Source organism: Rhipicephalus sanguineus, chromosome 3 (genome assembly GCF_013339695.2).
Source record: "Rhipicephalus sanguineus isolate Rsan-2018 chromosome 3, BIME_Rsan_1.4, whole genome shotgun sequence".
In the NCBI taxonomy this organism is placed as follows: domain Eukaryota; kingdom Metazoa; phylum Arthropoda; class Arachnida; order Ixodida; family Ixodidae; genus Rhipicephalus; species Rhipicephalus sanguineus.
The window spans coordinates 40749552-40762644 of record NC_051178.1 but is presented as its reverse complement, the minus strand read 5'-3'; the positions used below and the strand labels follow the sequence as shown (position 1 = coordinate 40762644).

General features: G+C 50.9%; 1 protein-coding gene across 1 annotated transcript in view; it reads left to right on the top strand.

The window, feature by feature from the left end:
- The window catches only part of LOC119385411 (solute carrier family 52, riboflavin transporter, member 3-A-like), a 114890-nt gene that overhangs the window by 55932 nt on the left and 45865 nt on the right, over positions 1-13093 (top strand). Inside the window, exon 2 of the mRNA XM_049413982.1 lies at positions 6815-7117. Within this exon, the coding sequence (XP_049269939.1) occupies positions 6857-7117 (261 nt within the window). The 5' untranslated portion in view covers positions 6815-6856. The remainder of the gene's footprint in view (positions 1-6814; positions 7118-13093) is intronic.

Genomic DNA, 13093 nt, shown 5'->3' with positions numbered 1-13093 from the left:
CGGGAGCAACAACTGACGTGCGCCCCAAGGAAGGTTGGCCGTGGTCGAAGGAAGCGCGAAAACAGACAAGCAGTGGAACGACCTGATTGCACTGATCTTGCGTAAGCGCGGTATCCACGCTGCGCAACAGAACGTCTTTGTCAGGTACTGAGGAGGAGGATACAACTTTATTGACGCCATGAAATGGGTCAGGTGAGGGGGGGGGGGGATGCGTGCAGGGAAAAGGTAGCCGATGGGCCCTCGGGCCGCTTTAGGTGGCCGAAAGTCCTCGCGCTGAGGGTGCGGCGGCAGAGGTGACGGCATACAAAGGCATCAACGTCGTATCGGAAGGGGCATCGAAAGGGAAAATGGCATCATGCAATGCAATAATATTGAATGGCAGGAGAACGGAGTGCACACGTAAACGGCACATGGAACCATCGGCAAGCGTGATGATGGCAAACGGGACGACAACGTTCCTGCGACGAGCGCATTCATTAGACGACATAAAGGGGGCAGTTGAATCAGGAACAGAGTTAAAAGAAATAAACACCATGGCGACCGAGAAAACAGAGATGACGATGTCAGCAGTGATGACCACCCCTTCGGGCGGCCAAGGGAGTTCTACCGTTGTGGTACTGAACGGAGACAAGGCGAATTGTGCACGAGCGCAGTCAACAACCGCATGAATAGGAGAAAGCAAGTCCCATCCCAGGATAACATCATGAGACGCATGCGAAAGGACGACAAATTCGACTATGTAAAACACGTCTTAAATATCAACATGAGCAGTCCATGTGGCCGGTGGTTTGACGTGCTGCGAACTCGCTGTGCGTAGGAAATTGTCAAACAGCAAAGTCGCCACTTTGTTCAGTTTGCGGCATAGCACTTTACTGATTACACAAACAGCGGCGCCTGCGTCGGCAAGAGCGTTTGTAGCGAAATCGTCTACAAACACCGCAATCTCGTTAGGAGGCGAAAGATGCGGCCTTCAAAATTTCGTTGGTGGCGCAGTTCTTTCCTCACGAACTGCTACTGTCAGTTTTCCTCCTGGGCATGGTTGGAACGGCGAGGCATTGGGGAGGAGACCGGCGGCGGGGCGAAAGAGATGGACGTGAGCGGGAGTCAGGCGCATCAGGTGTAACATGGGGTTCTGGTTGCTGAGGGATGTAGCCGGAGTGCTGAGTCTACGGTGGCGACAATAGCGAGCAACATGCCCCGGAATACCGCATGCGTATAGCAGACGAGCCGCTTATCCGGTGTACGCCGGGGAGGCGAGAAGGGTACATTTACCGGGTGTACCGGAACTGGCGACCTGTAGTAGTCAGTTGTTGGGCTGAATGAAGAGGGCATCGGTTGGGCACGAGGTCAGGTGACGGCTTCTGCATAACTAAGCGGCGCTAGCAACTTGTGCTGCCCAAATGAGCGAAGGGAGATCCTCGATAACTTGTGTTTCGATAGCACGACGAAGCGAGTTGTCTAATGCAGTGGGGGGCTTGTTGATGGTGGCCACAAAGGAGAGCTGACGAGCAACATCCTGACGCATGTATTGCTGAATTTGTGGCAGCAATGCGGCATAGTCAGCACGAACACTTCTGGACTCCAGAGCTAAAAGGTCCGCTGTTTGCGTACTAGTGCGACGTGTACAAGTTCTCTGCTTATGCAGCTCATCAAAACTTTGGCAGAGCTGGATTACTTCAGTTACGGTCTTTGGGTTTTGGGCCACAAGCATATGAAAAGCGTCATCATCAATGCCTTTCATTATGTCTTATTTTGTCCGCCTCCGTCATACTCGCATCCAGCCACCGATAGAGGCCGATGACATCCTCGATGTAGTTCGTGAAGCTCTCACCAATTTGTTCAGATTGTCCACGCAGGCCGTGTTCAGCGCAAAGTTACCGCACAGCTGGACGACCGAAAAAAGAAGTCACGGTCTCTTAAAAAGCCGACCAAGTGGGGATATTGACTTGGTGGTTGTTGAACCATAGGATGGCCAAATCAGTCAAGTCGCTAAGTCGCTAAGCGGAAGTAGATTTACCATGTTTAAAGGGGCCCTGCAACACTTTTTCAGCATGGTCAGAAAACACTCCAGATTGGTAGTCGAGGCTCCCGAGCACACGCGAGCCAAACATTATAGCGCAGCACGCGGCCTGGTATTTACAAAACATTCTCAAAGTCAGCTAAAAATCGCTTCCTCTTCTCTCGACAAATGATGCTATTTACTCCAAATCACTGCGTCATTGAATCAAGCTCCACGACATTGGCTGACGTGAACATGGCGCGCACTGTAGTTACTGTGGCTACCCGAAGGTCGCGGGTTCGATCCCGGCCGCGGCGGTCGCATTTCGATGGAGGTGAAATGGTAGAGGCCTGTGTACTTAGATTTAGGTGCACGTTAAAGAACACCAAATGGTCGAAATTTCCGGAGCGCTCCACTACGGCGTCTCTCATAATGATATCGTGGTTTTGGGACGTTAAATCCCAAATATTATTAGTTACTGCGGCTGCCGCGAAAGGCCGCCACTTGCCCGCGCGCGCTCGCGCGGTCCCACTGAAAGTACGCCGCGCGTTCGAAGAAAAAAAGAGTACTCAAGGCAACGAGGCGCGCGTGACGTACCTTCCTATTCCGTGTCATCCCTCCCTGCTTAGCTTTTAGCGCGTTCATCGGGACGAGAGCAGAGAGAGAGAGAGAGCAACTACAGCGTGCGACATCTACAGCGTGCGACTCCGCTCGTACTGGATGGATCCTAAAAATTTCGGCGGCGGTCTATTCGTGAGGCAATAGGCTCCTTTAGTGAAAACACTCCATGGCTACTTGAAAATGTGTTGCAGGGCCCATTTAACAGCCGAAAAGGTAGAAATATCAGCTTGGTGGTTGTTGAACCATAGGTTGGCCAAATCAGTTAGGTAGAAGGTGGCGCGAGTCTGCTTCGCAGGGTCATCCCACTTGTTAATCGCGCTGGCACGTTGGTAGCCTGCCAGCCAGTCCTCGACATCACGATGTTCAGTGTCGCTGTAGACTGGAAGGTCGCACAGACACCAGAGCACACGACAGACGGTGGGTGGAAGAGGCTTGAGAGGGATCGACTCAGATGGTAGCGCACGGCTGCGGAGCTCCCGGACGCGGAAGGGGACTAACCAGGCTACCAGCGACTCCACCAAATGCAATAAGCCTGTTCTCCTACAAACGCTTGTTACTAATCTTGACAAAGCGTGAGTCAAACAAGCTGGCTCAGGCAGAACAAGCACGAACCACACGAACGTCAACCGTCTTCTTTCACGCTGGCACAGATGTGCTGCGTTACAATATATATATATATATATATATATATATATATATATATATAGTGTGGGCCTTTATCAGGCACTTCTTACTCGGTACTGGTGTTCCCTTTGACTGGTCTCCCGCATGTGAATCGGCGTTGAGCCATCTGAAAAATGCCCTCACATCCGAACCAGTACTTCGCCATTTTGACGAAACAGCACCCTGACGCTATTGGTCATGACATCGGTGGTATTCTCCTGCAGCGAGATCAGTCATCACGTGAGAGGGCCGTCGCATATGCACGCCACGTATTGACCAACGCTGAGAATTGCACCCTCACTCAGCAGGGGTGTTTAGCTGTCGTTTGGTCGGCGCAGAAGTTTCGACCTTATATACATGGCCGTCATTTTACCATCGTTACAGACCACCATGCCCTATGTGTGCTTTGCACGCTCTAGAACTTATCAGGACGCCTTGGTCGCTGGAATATACGTCTGCAAGAATACGACTACACTATTATCTGCAAGTGTGCTAGAAAGCACCAGGACGCAGATGCGCCTTCTCGCTGCCCACTTCCTACGGCACCGTGCTCTGGTTCCGCTACGAACTACAGCGATGAACGCTCGGATGGTCCTTCTACGTATGTCTCGTCCTTAGCCGCTCTTGACCAGATTTTCCTGACGACCACGGCTCGATGGTATCTCATCAACTCGCTGACCCTTATTGTCGACGCGTCATAGACCGCCTTCAGGGAAATTCGTGGCCGCCTAATGCCCGCTTTCGTCGCCAGCTGACGCAGTTCAAGCTCGATAACCACGTCCTTTACCGTCATATCTATCACCCAGACGGTCAACGCTGGATGCCCGTTGTGCCTCGCTCTCTTCGAGCTGATGTTCGTAAGGCCTATCCCGACGACATGACTGCTGGTCACCTTGGTTTCCAGAAAACGTACCACCGCATTAACGGTCTATACTATTGGCCTGGCCTATCCACCAGTGTAGCGAAGTACGTCGCTTCCTCCAACCTTTGTCAGCGCCGAAATCTCCCGACATCACCTCAAAGCGACGAGCTGCAACCACTTCCGTGTCCGTCGGCACCATTCGAAGCCGTTGGCATTGATCTGAATGGTCCGCTTCCCACGACTCCCATTGGTCATCGATGGATAGTGACCGCTGTCGACCTTAAGGTTAACAGCGCGAAAATAACACACGGCGGACAGGAAAAAGACGGGACCAGTGCTGACTTCCAACTGAATTTTTATTGACAAGAAAGCTCTTATATATACCGGCGTGAACAGAAAACAAGCGGTGAAAAAGGTGAAATCAGAAGCAAAGATGCGAAACAACTAAGCATCAACTATCACTGAGCCTGCTACGCCGACTCGCGCATCCAAAAAAGCAGAGCTCCCTGCCTGACAATGCAACGGATGGCTTGCTTACGCACGTGCCCCTTTCACGCGCCATCTGAGCTGCCTCACAAATTATGCGCTCTTGCTCTTTTTTAATCTTATCCAGAACTGTGGTCTTTTCAAACTGTGGAGTGCACCCACACGTGCTCAAGTGAAGCGCCAGGAAGCCACCTTTGCCATTACGAACGTTATTGGCGTGTTCCCGTAAGCGCTCGTTCAGGCATCTGCCCGTCTGGCCCACGTAGCACGCGCTCCAAGACAATGGAATCCTGTACACCATGCCCTGCGCATAGTCGACGAACTGCGTCCTGTGCTTGACCACGCACTGTTTACCGCACCTCTTCACGGGGCAGGTCCTGTTAGCCAACTGGGCCAACTTGTCTGGAGCACTGAAAACCACTTTCACGTTGAGGCGATGTCCTATTTTCTTTAGGCGATGTGACACCGAGTGCATATACGGAATGACCGCCGTGTGTTATTTTCGCGCAGTTAACCTTAAGTATGCACAACCAACTAGCCCACTGAGCCACTTTATTAAGCTGTCGACCACTTGACACGTTACGCCGAAACTGCCGGCGTCACTTTGGCGTGGGCTTCTGAAGTGACTGCATTTATGCTTCAAACCTTAACGCTGCGTCACGGTGTTCCTGAGCGACCGTGGAAAAGCTTTCCTTTCACGAATTGTTCAAGAATTGATCAGAGCCTCCGGCAACACCCACAAGACAACCTCCAACTATCACCCCCAAAGCAACGGGCTAACGAGCGATTTCATTGCGCACTCTTCGACATGATAGCCATGTACATTGAGTCCACACAAACTGGGACGCAGTTTTGCCATTTGTAATTTTTGTGTATTATACCGCCGTACAACGCACAACTGGCTAATCCCATTCTTCCTTGTCTATGGCCGATCGCCATCTTCCCTTCTTGACATCTCTTTCTTGTCCGCCCCTTTCACTCCATCTGCATCCTCCTGTGAACAATGTGTCCCGCATCCTCCACTGTCGCCCTGCTCGCCCGAGTGAACACTGAGGCAAGACAACAGCACCGCAAGAATCTCCATGACGTATCTCACAGCGCTGTGTTCTTCTGCCCCGGCGAGGTGCTACTCCGGAAACCATTACGCACTCCTGGCTTGTGCGACAAATTTCAATTTCGGTTTCTTGGCCCATACACCGCCTTGGAGCAGACCTCTCCCGTTAATTATCGTGTCGAACCTGTTACTGCTCCAACGGACCGGCGTCGTCGCGGTCATAGGCGTGCGCACAGGGGGGGGCAGGGGGGGGGGGGCGGCCGCCCCTTCTAATCACCTAAGAGGGGGGGCGCAAAATCTGCCCCGTACATTAACCCTTCTAGTGACCTAAGAGGGGGGGGGGCGCATAATCTGCCTCATACATTGACTTAGAAGGGTGGGGGGGGGCGCTGCGACGACCCTTTGCCCCCCCTAATGGGGAACCCTGCGCACGCCTATGGTCGCGGTATCGAGATTGTGCATGTCTCGTATGAAGCCTTTCACAAGGCGTTCTCCGCACCTTTAAGTTACGGCCAGGATGGCCGCTTGCACGCGGGGGAAGTTAGTGTGGGCATTTATCAGGCACTTCATCATCTGCGCATTATCATCATCACATGGTATTCTTCTTCACCTTCGCTTGTGGGGACACATCTTGGGATTGTTCTACGCCTTGGAAGTGATCGGTTCGCCAAGTCTTAAAGGCACATTAAAGGCTGGTCACCTGCTGCGTCACAATATACCCATCCTGCTTTTGATCGTTCAAGAAAACAAACACTATATCTTGATCCTTGATGGCTCCATAGACCATGACGAAGCATTGTGGCAGTGGGTATCGTCCAGTGGCGCATCGAAAAATACAAAATGAATGAATAGATTAGTGAGTTTTTACAGCATCTTTCATGAGTAAATTGTTTCAATTATTGACCGTCAGACTTCGAGTGATCACATACGCGCATTTCACTTCGTCTGCCTCTTGGTTGATGTAATGCTTATGATAGTTCTTTTTGTGTATTTTCTAATTGCATTCAAATACTATGCACGTTGCTTTATAGTTTTGTTTGCACGGAATTGTGTGTACTTGCGATGCTTCTATTGCTCAGTGCCCGACAGTTCTTCAATAAATAAATGATGCTGAACGATTTACTCGCAGCAACAAAGTACAAGCAAAAGAGGACGGGTCTAAGAACTCACGATGGACGGCTCCCCGGCGCCAACAAGCGATACGGAGCCCCAGCGCCCTGCTTCCAGTAGGTGGGCGCGGATTCTCGTTTCACTCTGTTCGCTGCTGTTCGGTGTCAGCGCCTGGGTGAGCGTGAACGGACTCTGGGTTCAGATGCCACTGCTCGTGCCTGTACTACCGGAGGGATGGAATCTCGGCTCGGTGCTCGTCATTGTCATTCAGGTGGCCAACGTGGGACCGCTGGTTTACACTCTTGCCCGGAGCCACCTTGGGGTAAGCCATTTCTGCCTAGCACCGGCCTTCCTTAGCTGCGTTCTACGAATAGCATACTGTCGAAACTTAGTTATGTTTAGAGTTCACCGACAACCACTGGGATATTTCAGAGCGAGAGCTCTAGTCCTTTCCGCACGATCCCAGAAAACGACCATGTGTGCGCGTTTCACCTTCAGCCAACGCCACTTTCGTCCTATGCTTCCCCGCATGTGCGTCGTCACAGCAGTGGACATGTGCAGTGTCACTTTTTACCCTGTCCCCCCCCCCCCCCCACTCCCACTCGGCGAGAGGCGCGAGCCGGCGGCCGCGTGCGCTCCTCAGCGCGTGCCGCTGCTTGCCACACAGAGACGCGCGCGACATGCTTTCGCGGTGGTTGCGCGCTCCTCTCCTATCGCGATAGTTTAAAGGGACTGTCTACCGTCCTCCATCGCTTTTATGTTTTGTACAGCAATAGAAAGCGTACCGTCTGAAGTGTCCAACATAGCAGCGGTTTCTCTGGAAAGTGAGTAGAAATTTTTAGAATAGAATTTTTCGATCTCCGTTCCGTATTCTTCCATTGGTGTGAAACATGCCCACAACACTGGCTGGGGGACGCGATGACGATTGTAGTGCCGGTAGAAATTAAAACCGAAAGCACATGTGATTTCTGTAGGATTGCTTTATCTTCGCTGAACACTGATGTAATGAATGTAACAGCGGTTTCAGCGCGGCGGGTAAATGAAGCCTTATTATACGATTACAGAACAGTTATTTTGCTGTAATCGCAGTCTATGCGTTTAGCATGGCTGCCGCAATCCAAGCCAAGTTGATTCACCAAAAAGAGACAATAAATGCACGCCTTCAAAGCGCAGCACGTTTGAGACGTCCTAACAACAATACAGCGGCACAGTTGAAGGAGGCGAAATCGAAGACGGGGCCGCAAGCAGCGCCACCGGGCGCCATTTTTGATGCGTGAGAAAAGAAAAAGCAAAAATTACTCTCTGACGTAACCGAAAGCTGCCTCAAATGCGTAAAATACAATTTCAAGTTATGCACGTTTGTTTGTAAGCAAAATGAGTCTACCAGCAAGGATTTCTTGTAATACCAGTAGATTGACCACATCGCTGTTCGGTGACGCCCAACATCCAATTAATAGTATAATTCCTTTTTATGGGGCAAAAGCATGCTTGTTGCCGCCGATGTGACGAACGATCTTCTCATTTTCGCCAAAATCAGAAAATTCTTTCCGAGCGGTAGACAGTCCCTTCAAACCGCGTTCAACCACGCATATCTTCTAACTGCAATATGAAGAGCGCTTGATAAGCGGCCCAAAATTTACGCGCGTCGTGGCCTTGAAAATTTTCTTCCTTTTTTGTGTCGACGCAATCGCCGCTCCTTCTGGCTCCGAATAGCGCTGCGCCGGCGTGCGGCGGCACGCGTCGGTAGCAGCAATACGCACGGCGCTACATTTGGCCTCAGGGATCGTGCGATTGTGCCCCTTTCCTGAAATCGGTCAATATCGTTGCTGCACGCTTGGTCTTTTTTGCTCGTTAACTTCCCGAGAAAACAGCAAGCGATTTGTGGTCGTCATCTGCGCTGCAGAGTGCAGAGGAATATTATTTCTTTCAAAAGTTTACGGCAGCTTTGTATATCGATTCACAGGGTCTTGACATTACGTTAGAAAACGTGTTGCAGGGCGCCTCCAATGTACTGCAGAAGTTGCCGGCGGAAAACGACCAGTAACTATAATTTCAAGCTATTTTTAGCGCGTGTTATGAGATCCGAACAACAGCCACTTTTAGGGGCGTAGTTGTCCGCCGCCATCGTCGGTGTCCATCACAGCTATCCCGCATATTGGAAAACAAGGAGGGCGGGGTTTGAAGCGGATTCGAAACCAGGCTTTCTAGGTGGTAGGAAAATGTTCTACCCAAGAGCCACGCTAGTGCAAAAAGCTTTTTACCGCGAAAGTGTTTTATGCCTGCCGGGGTCCACCACGTACATCCGTCACGGATATGACGCTGATAAAATGAACGCCAACGGGTGAGAAAGAAAAAAACAAGAAAAATATACCCCGCTGGGAATCGAACCCACGACGTTGCGGCCGCGACGCCAAGCGCCCGACGCCCTACCGACTAAGCTAACTCGGGAGATGCTAGACACGGCGCGAACGCGCCTTATATCTTTCACACATTCTCTTTCGCGGCGGGCGGAGCGAGGCGGTGCCGCCGTCTGTGCGATGTGAAAAGAAGCAATGCTTCACGCTCGACACTTACTAGCGCTTACTGCGAGATTGCTCGCGATATCGGAGGTCATGGTTAAAGCGTCTCGGTACCAGAGAGGTAGACTGGCCGCGCTGGCGTCGCCGAGGCACCCTTGACGCAGTTACGTTCTTTGCCTTTGGCTTCGTGTTAGCGTGCGTCGGCTCATCGGAGTAGTGCAGCTTCCACGTGCACCAACGGGATTTCTCCGCCACCGACTGCTTCGATTGCAAGAGCACCGACTAACAAAACTGCTGCAATACGCGTTGCAGAAAGGACGCGATTTCGACGGGCGAATGTCGTGCCTTGCTGGAGCGAGAGCAGCGCCTGCGAGACAGACGCCAGCGGGACGCACGCGTTTGCGGCTCAAGCTACGAACCTCTACCTCTCGTGTTGCTGAAGCGCAGTGTGTGAAAAGCGCACACCGTGCCGTTTTCTCCTTAATTGATGACGCTTTGAACAAGTGCATACCGGGCACCAGTGTTGATTATGAGCTTGTTATCACCCTTGCGCGGGATTCACGATTCGCTGTGTCCAAATACGACAGTAAGCACCTCCCTGTGAGCTATGTCCCTGGCGATATTGTGTGGTTGTGGACCCCAGTACGGAAGCGCGGTCTACGCACCAAGTTCTTGGCGCACTATGCTGGCCCGTTTGTCATCATCGACCGCTTGAGTGAGGTTAACTATACGATAGCGCGCCTCACACCCAGCGGCCGACGTTCTTTAAGAACTCATGTTACGCACGTCGCCCGGCTAAAGCCATGTACACAACGAGAGGACACCTGACTCGCCCGGCGGGCTTCGTCTGCGCGAGCAGAAGTGTAACGGCGCCTGTGCAGCGAGAAAGAGGAGCTGTAGGAGAAGACGACGACGAGGACTTTGTTGTTGCTTCAGTAGCCTCACCCCATCCAGTGCTCTGCCGCTGAGCGTTCTCAATAAACGCCTCCTGACTCGTAACAATGTGTTCACACCGTCAGCTACCACAACGGTTTAATCATGATCATGGGCGTTAGTCGTCGCGATAGAGACATGCCGTCAACATGAGTGCATCCACGTCAAAACGGTGCTGTAGCTGCCAAACACGAATAGACATTGTACAAGCTCTCATATCATCATCATCATCATCATCAGCCTGTCTACGCCCACTGCAGGGCAAAGGCCTCTCCCATGTTCCGCCAATCAACCCGGTCCTGTGCTTTCTGTTGCCACGTTATACCTGCAAACTTCTTAATCTCATCTACCCACCTAATTTTCTGTCTTCCCCTCACGCGTTTGCCCTCTCTTGGAATCCAGTCAGTTACCCTTAATGACCACCGGTTATCCTGCCGACGTGCTACGTGGCCGGCCCACATCCATTTCTTCTTCTTAATTTCAACTATGATATCCTTAACCCCCGTTTGTTCCCTGACCCACTCTGCTCTCTTCCTGTCTCTTAAGGTTACACCTATCATTTTCCTTTCCATCGCTCGCTGCGTCGTCCTCAATTTAAGTTGAACCCTCTTTGTAAGTCTCCAGGTTTCTGCTCCGTAGGTAAGTACCGGTAAGATGCAGCTGTTATATACTTTCCTCTTGAGAGATAGTGGTAGACTACTATTCATGATTTGATAATGCTTGCCAAATGAGCCCCATCCCATCCTTATTCTTCTAGTTATTTCACTCTCATGGTTTGGCTCCGCGGTTACTACCTGTCCTAAGTAGACGTACTCCTTTACAACTTCCAGCGTCTCGCCACCTATCGCGAAGCGCTGTTCTCTGCCAAGCTCTCATATATCACTACACAATAAGCACTACTTCTGTGAAGACACGTTTCACTTTCGTGTTAAACCGATTCCTATGACGGAGGGATCAACCATGTTTTTTTCAGATTAAGAACCAACAGAAGCGTCACGCATGACAACAAAACGCGTTAACACATGTAATATTGCGTGTCAGAAGATTACTATCGCACCAGGCCTCATCATCAGGTGAATTGGGAAACGAGTTGGTGGTTTAAAGCCTCCCACCCATTACAAGAGGATGAGCCAGAATTTTAACAAGAAAGTGTTTTATGCCGGGTTCCACCAACACTTCAGTGACGTACTTCCATCGCGGATATGACGTTATAAAATGAACGCCAACGGGTGAGGAAGAAAAAAAACTAAGAAAGAGATCCACCGCTGGGAATCGAACCTACGACCGCGCGGCCGCGACGGTATGCGCCCGACGCTCAACCGACTGGGCTACCGTAGCTTTTTTTTTCTTTATTGCCTCACAAAGTATTTTCATACACTAATCGTAAACCAGGGAACAGTAAACCAGGGAACCAGGGAATGTGTGAAAGATATGAAGCGCGTTCGTGGAGCTTTGAACATCTGCTACGGTAGCCCAGTACCGGAGTGGGTTCCATGACTGGGCTACCGTAGCAGATGTTCAAAGCTTCACGAACGCGCTTCATATCTTTCACACATTCTCTCTCGCACGATTCTCTCTGTTGGCAGTGTAAGTAGGCGGGGCGGAGCCGCCGTTTGTGAGAGGTGAAAAGAAGTAATGCGTCATGATCGACACTTACTAGTCCTTACTCCGAGATTGCCCGCGATCTCGGAGGTCATGGTTAAAGCGTCTCCATACCAGCGAGGGACAGTAACCGCGCTGGAGTCGCGGAGGCACTCTAGATGCAGTTACGTTCTTTGCCTTTTGCTTCGGTTTAGCGTGCGCCGGCTCATCGGAGTAGTGCAGCTTCCACGTGCACCAACGGGATTTCTCCGCCGCCGACTGCTTCGATTGCGAGAGCACCGACCACGAAAACTGCTGCAATGCGCTTTGCAAAAAAGACACGATTTCGACGGGCGAATTCCATGTTTCGATGGAGCGAGACACAGGCCAGCGGGACGCGCGCGTTTGCCGCGCAAGCTACAAGCGTCTATCTCCCGTGGTGCTGAAGCGCAGTGTGGTATAGTGTATGCATGAGCACAGGCGTCGCGGTTACCGATTACTACAAAGCGCACTTGGTGCCGTATCTCTACATAATTGACGGCGTTTTAAAAAAGTGCATATAGAGTGTCAGTGTTATGAGCTTGTTGATGTCATCTCTACGCCGGATTCACGATTCGCTGTGTCCAAATGTATGTTAACAACTTCAGTTACCACAACAGTTTAATCACGATCATGGGCGTTAGTCGTCGCGATGTAAACATGCCAGTAGGCTTCAACATGGATGCATCCACGTCAAACGGTGCTATAACTGCCAAACAAGAATAGACATTGTACAAGCTCTCATATGTCACTACACAATAAGCAGTGCTTCTGTGAAGACACATTTCACTTTCGTGTTATACCGATTCTTGTGACGGAAGGATCAGCCATGTTTTTTTCATCATCCTCATCATGACATCACAGAAACAAGAAATTGTGCCGGTCCGTAGGTGCACATATTGCCTTAGAAACACGTAGTTGGTGCATCGCTACATCGCAAAATGTGATGATTTACTGCGTGGGGGTTACATTCCAACTCTATTTGCAGTAGTCATCCCACGAGAGTTTACAACGGGCTCTGGAAAGGCCCCTGCTCCAACTTACTTTCTTACTGTGCGGCGTGTTCCGCACACGCCTGGAGCTTTTTTCGTTTCTTTATTGGTATAACCTACAGAACTCTACAAATTACTATACAGGTGGAAGTGTTTGCCTTAAGCAGTTTAAAATTAATTACTCACGCTCACGGACTCACGGACGGTCATTGTGCCTTTCCTCGTCATGAAAGC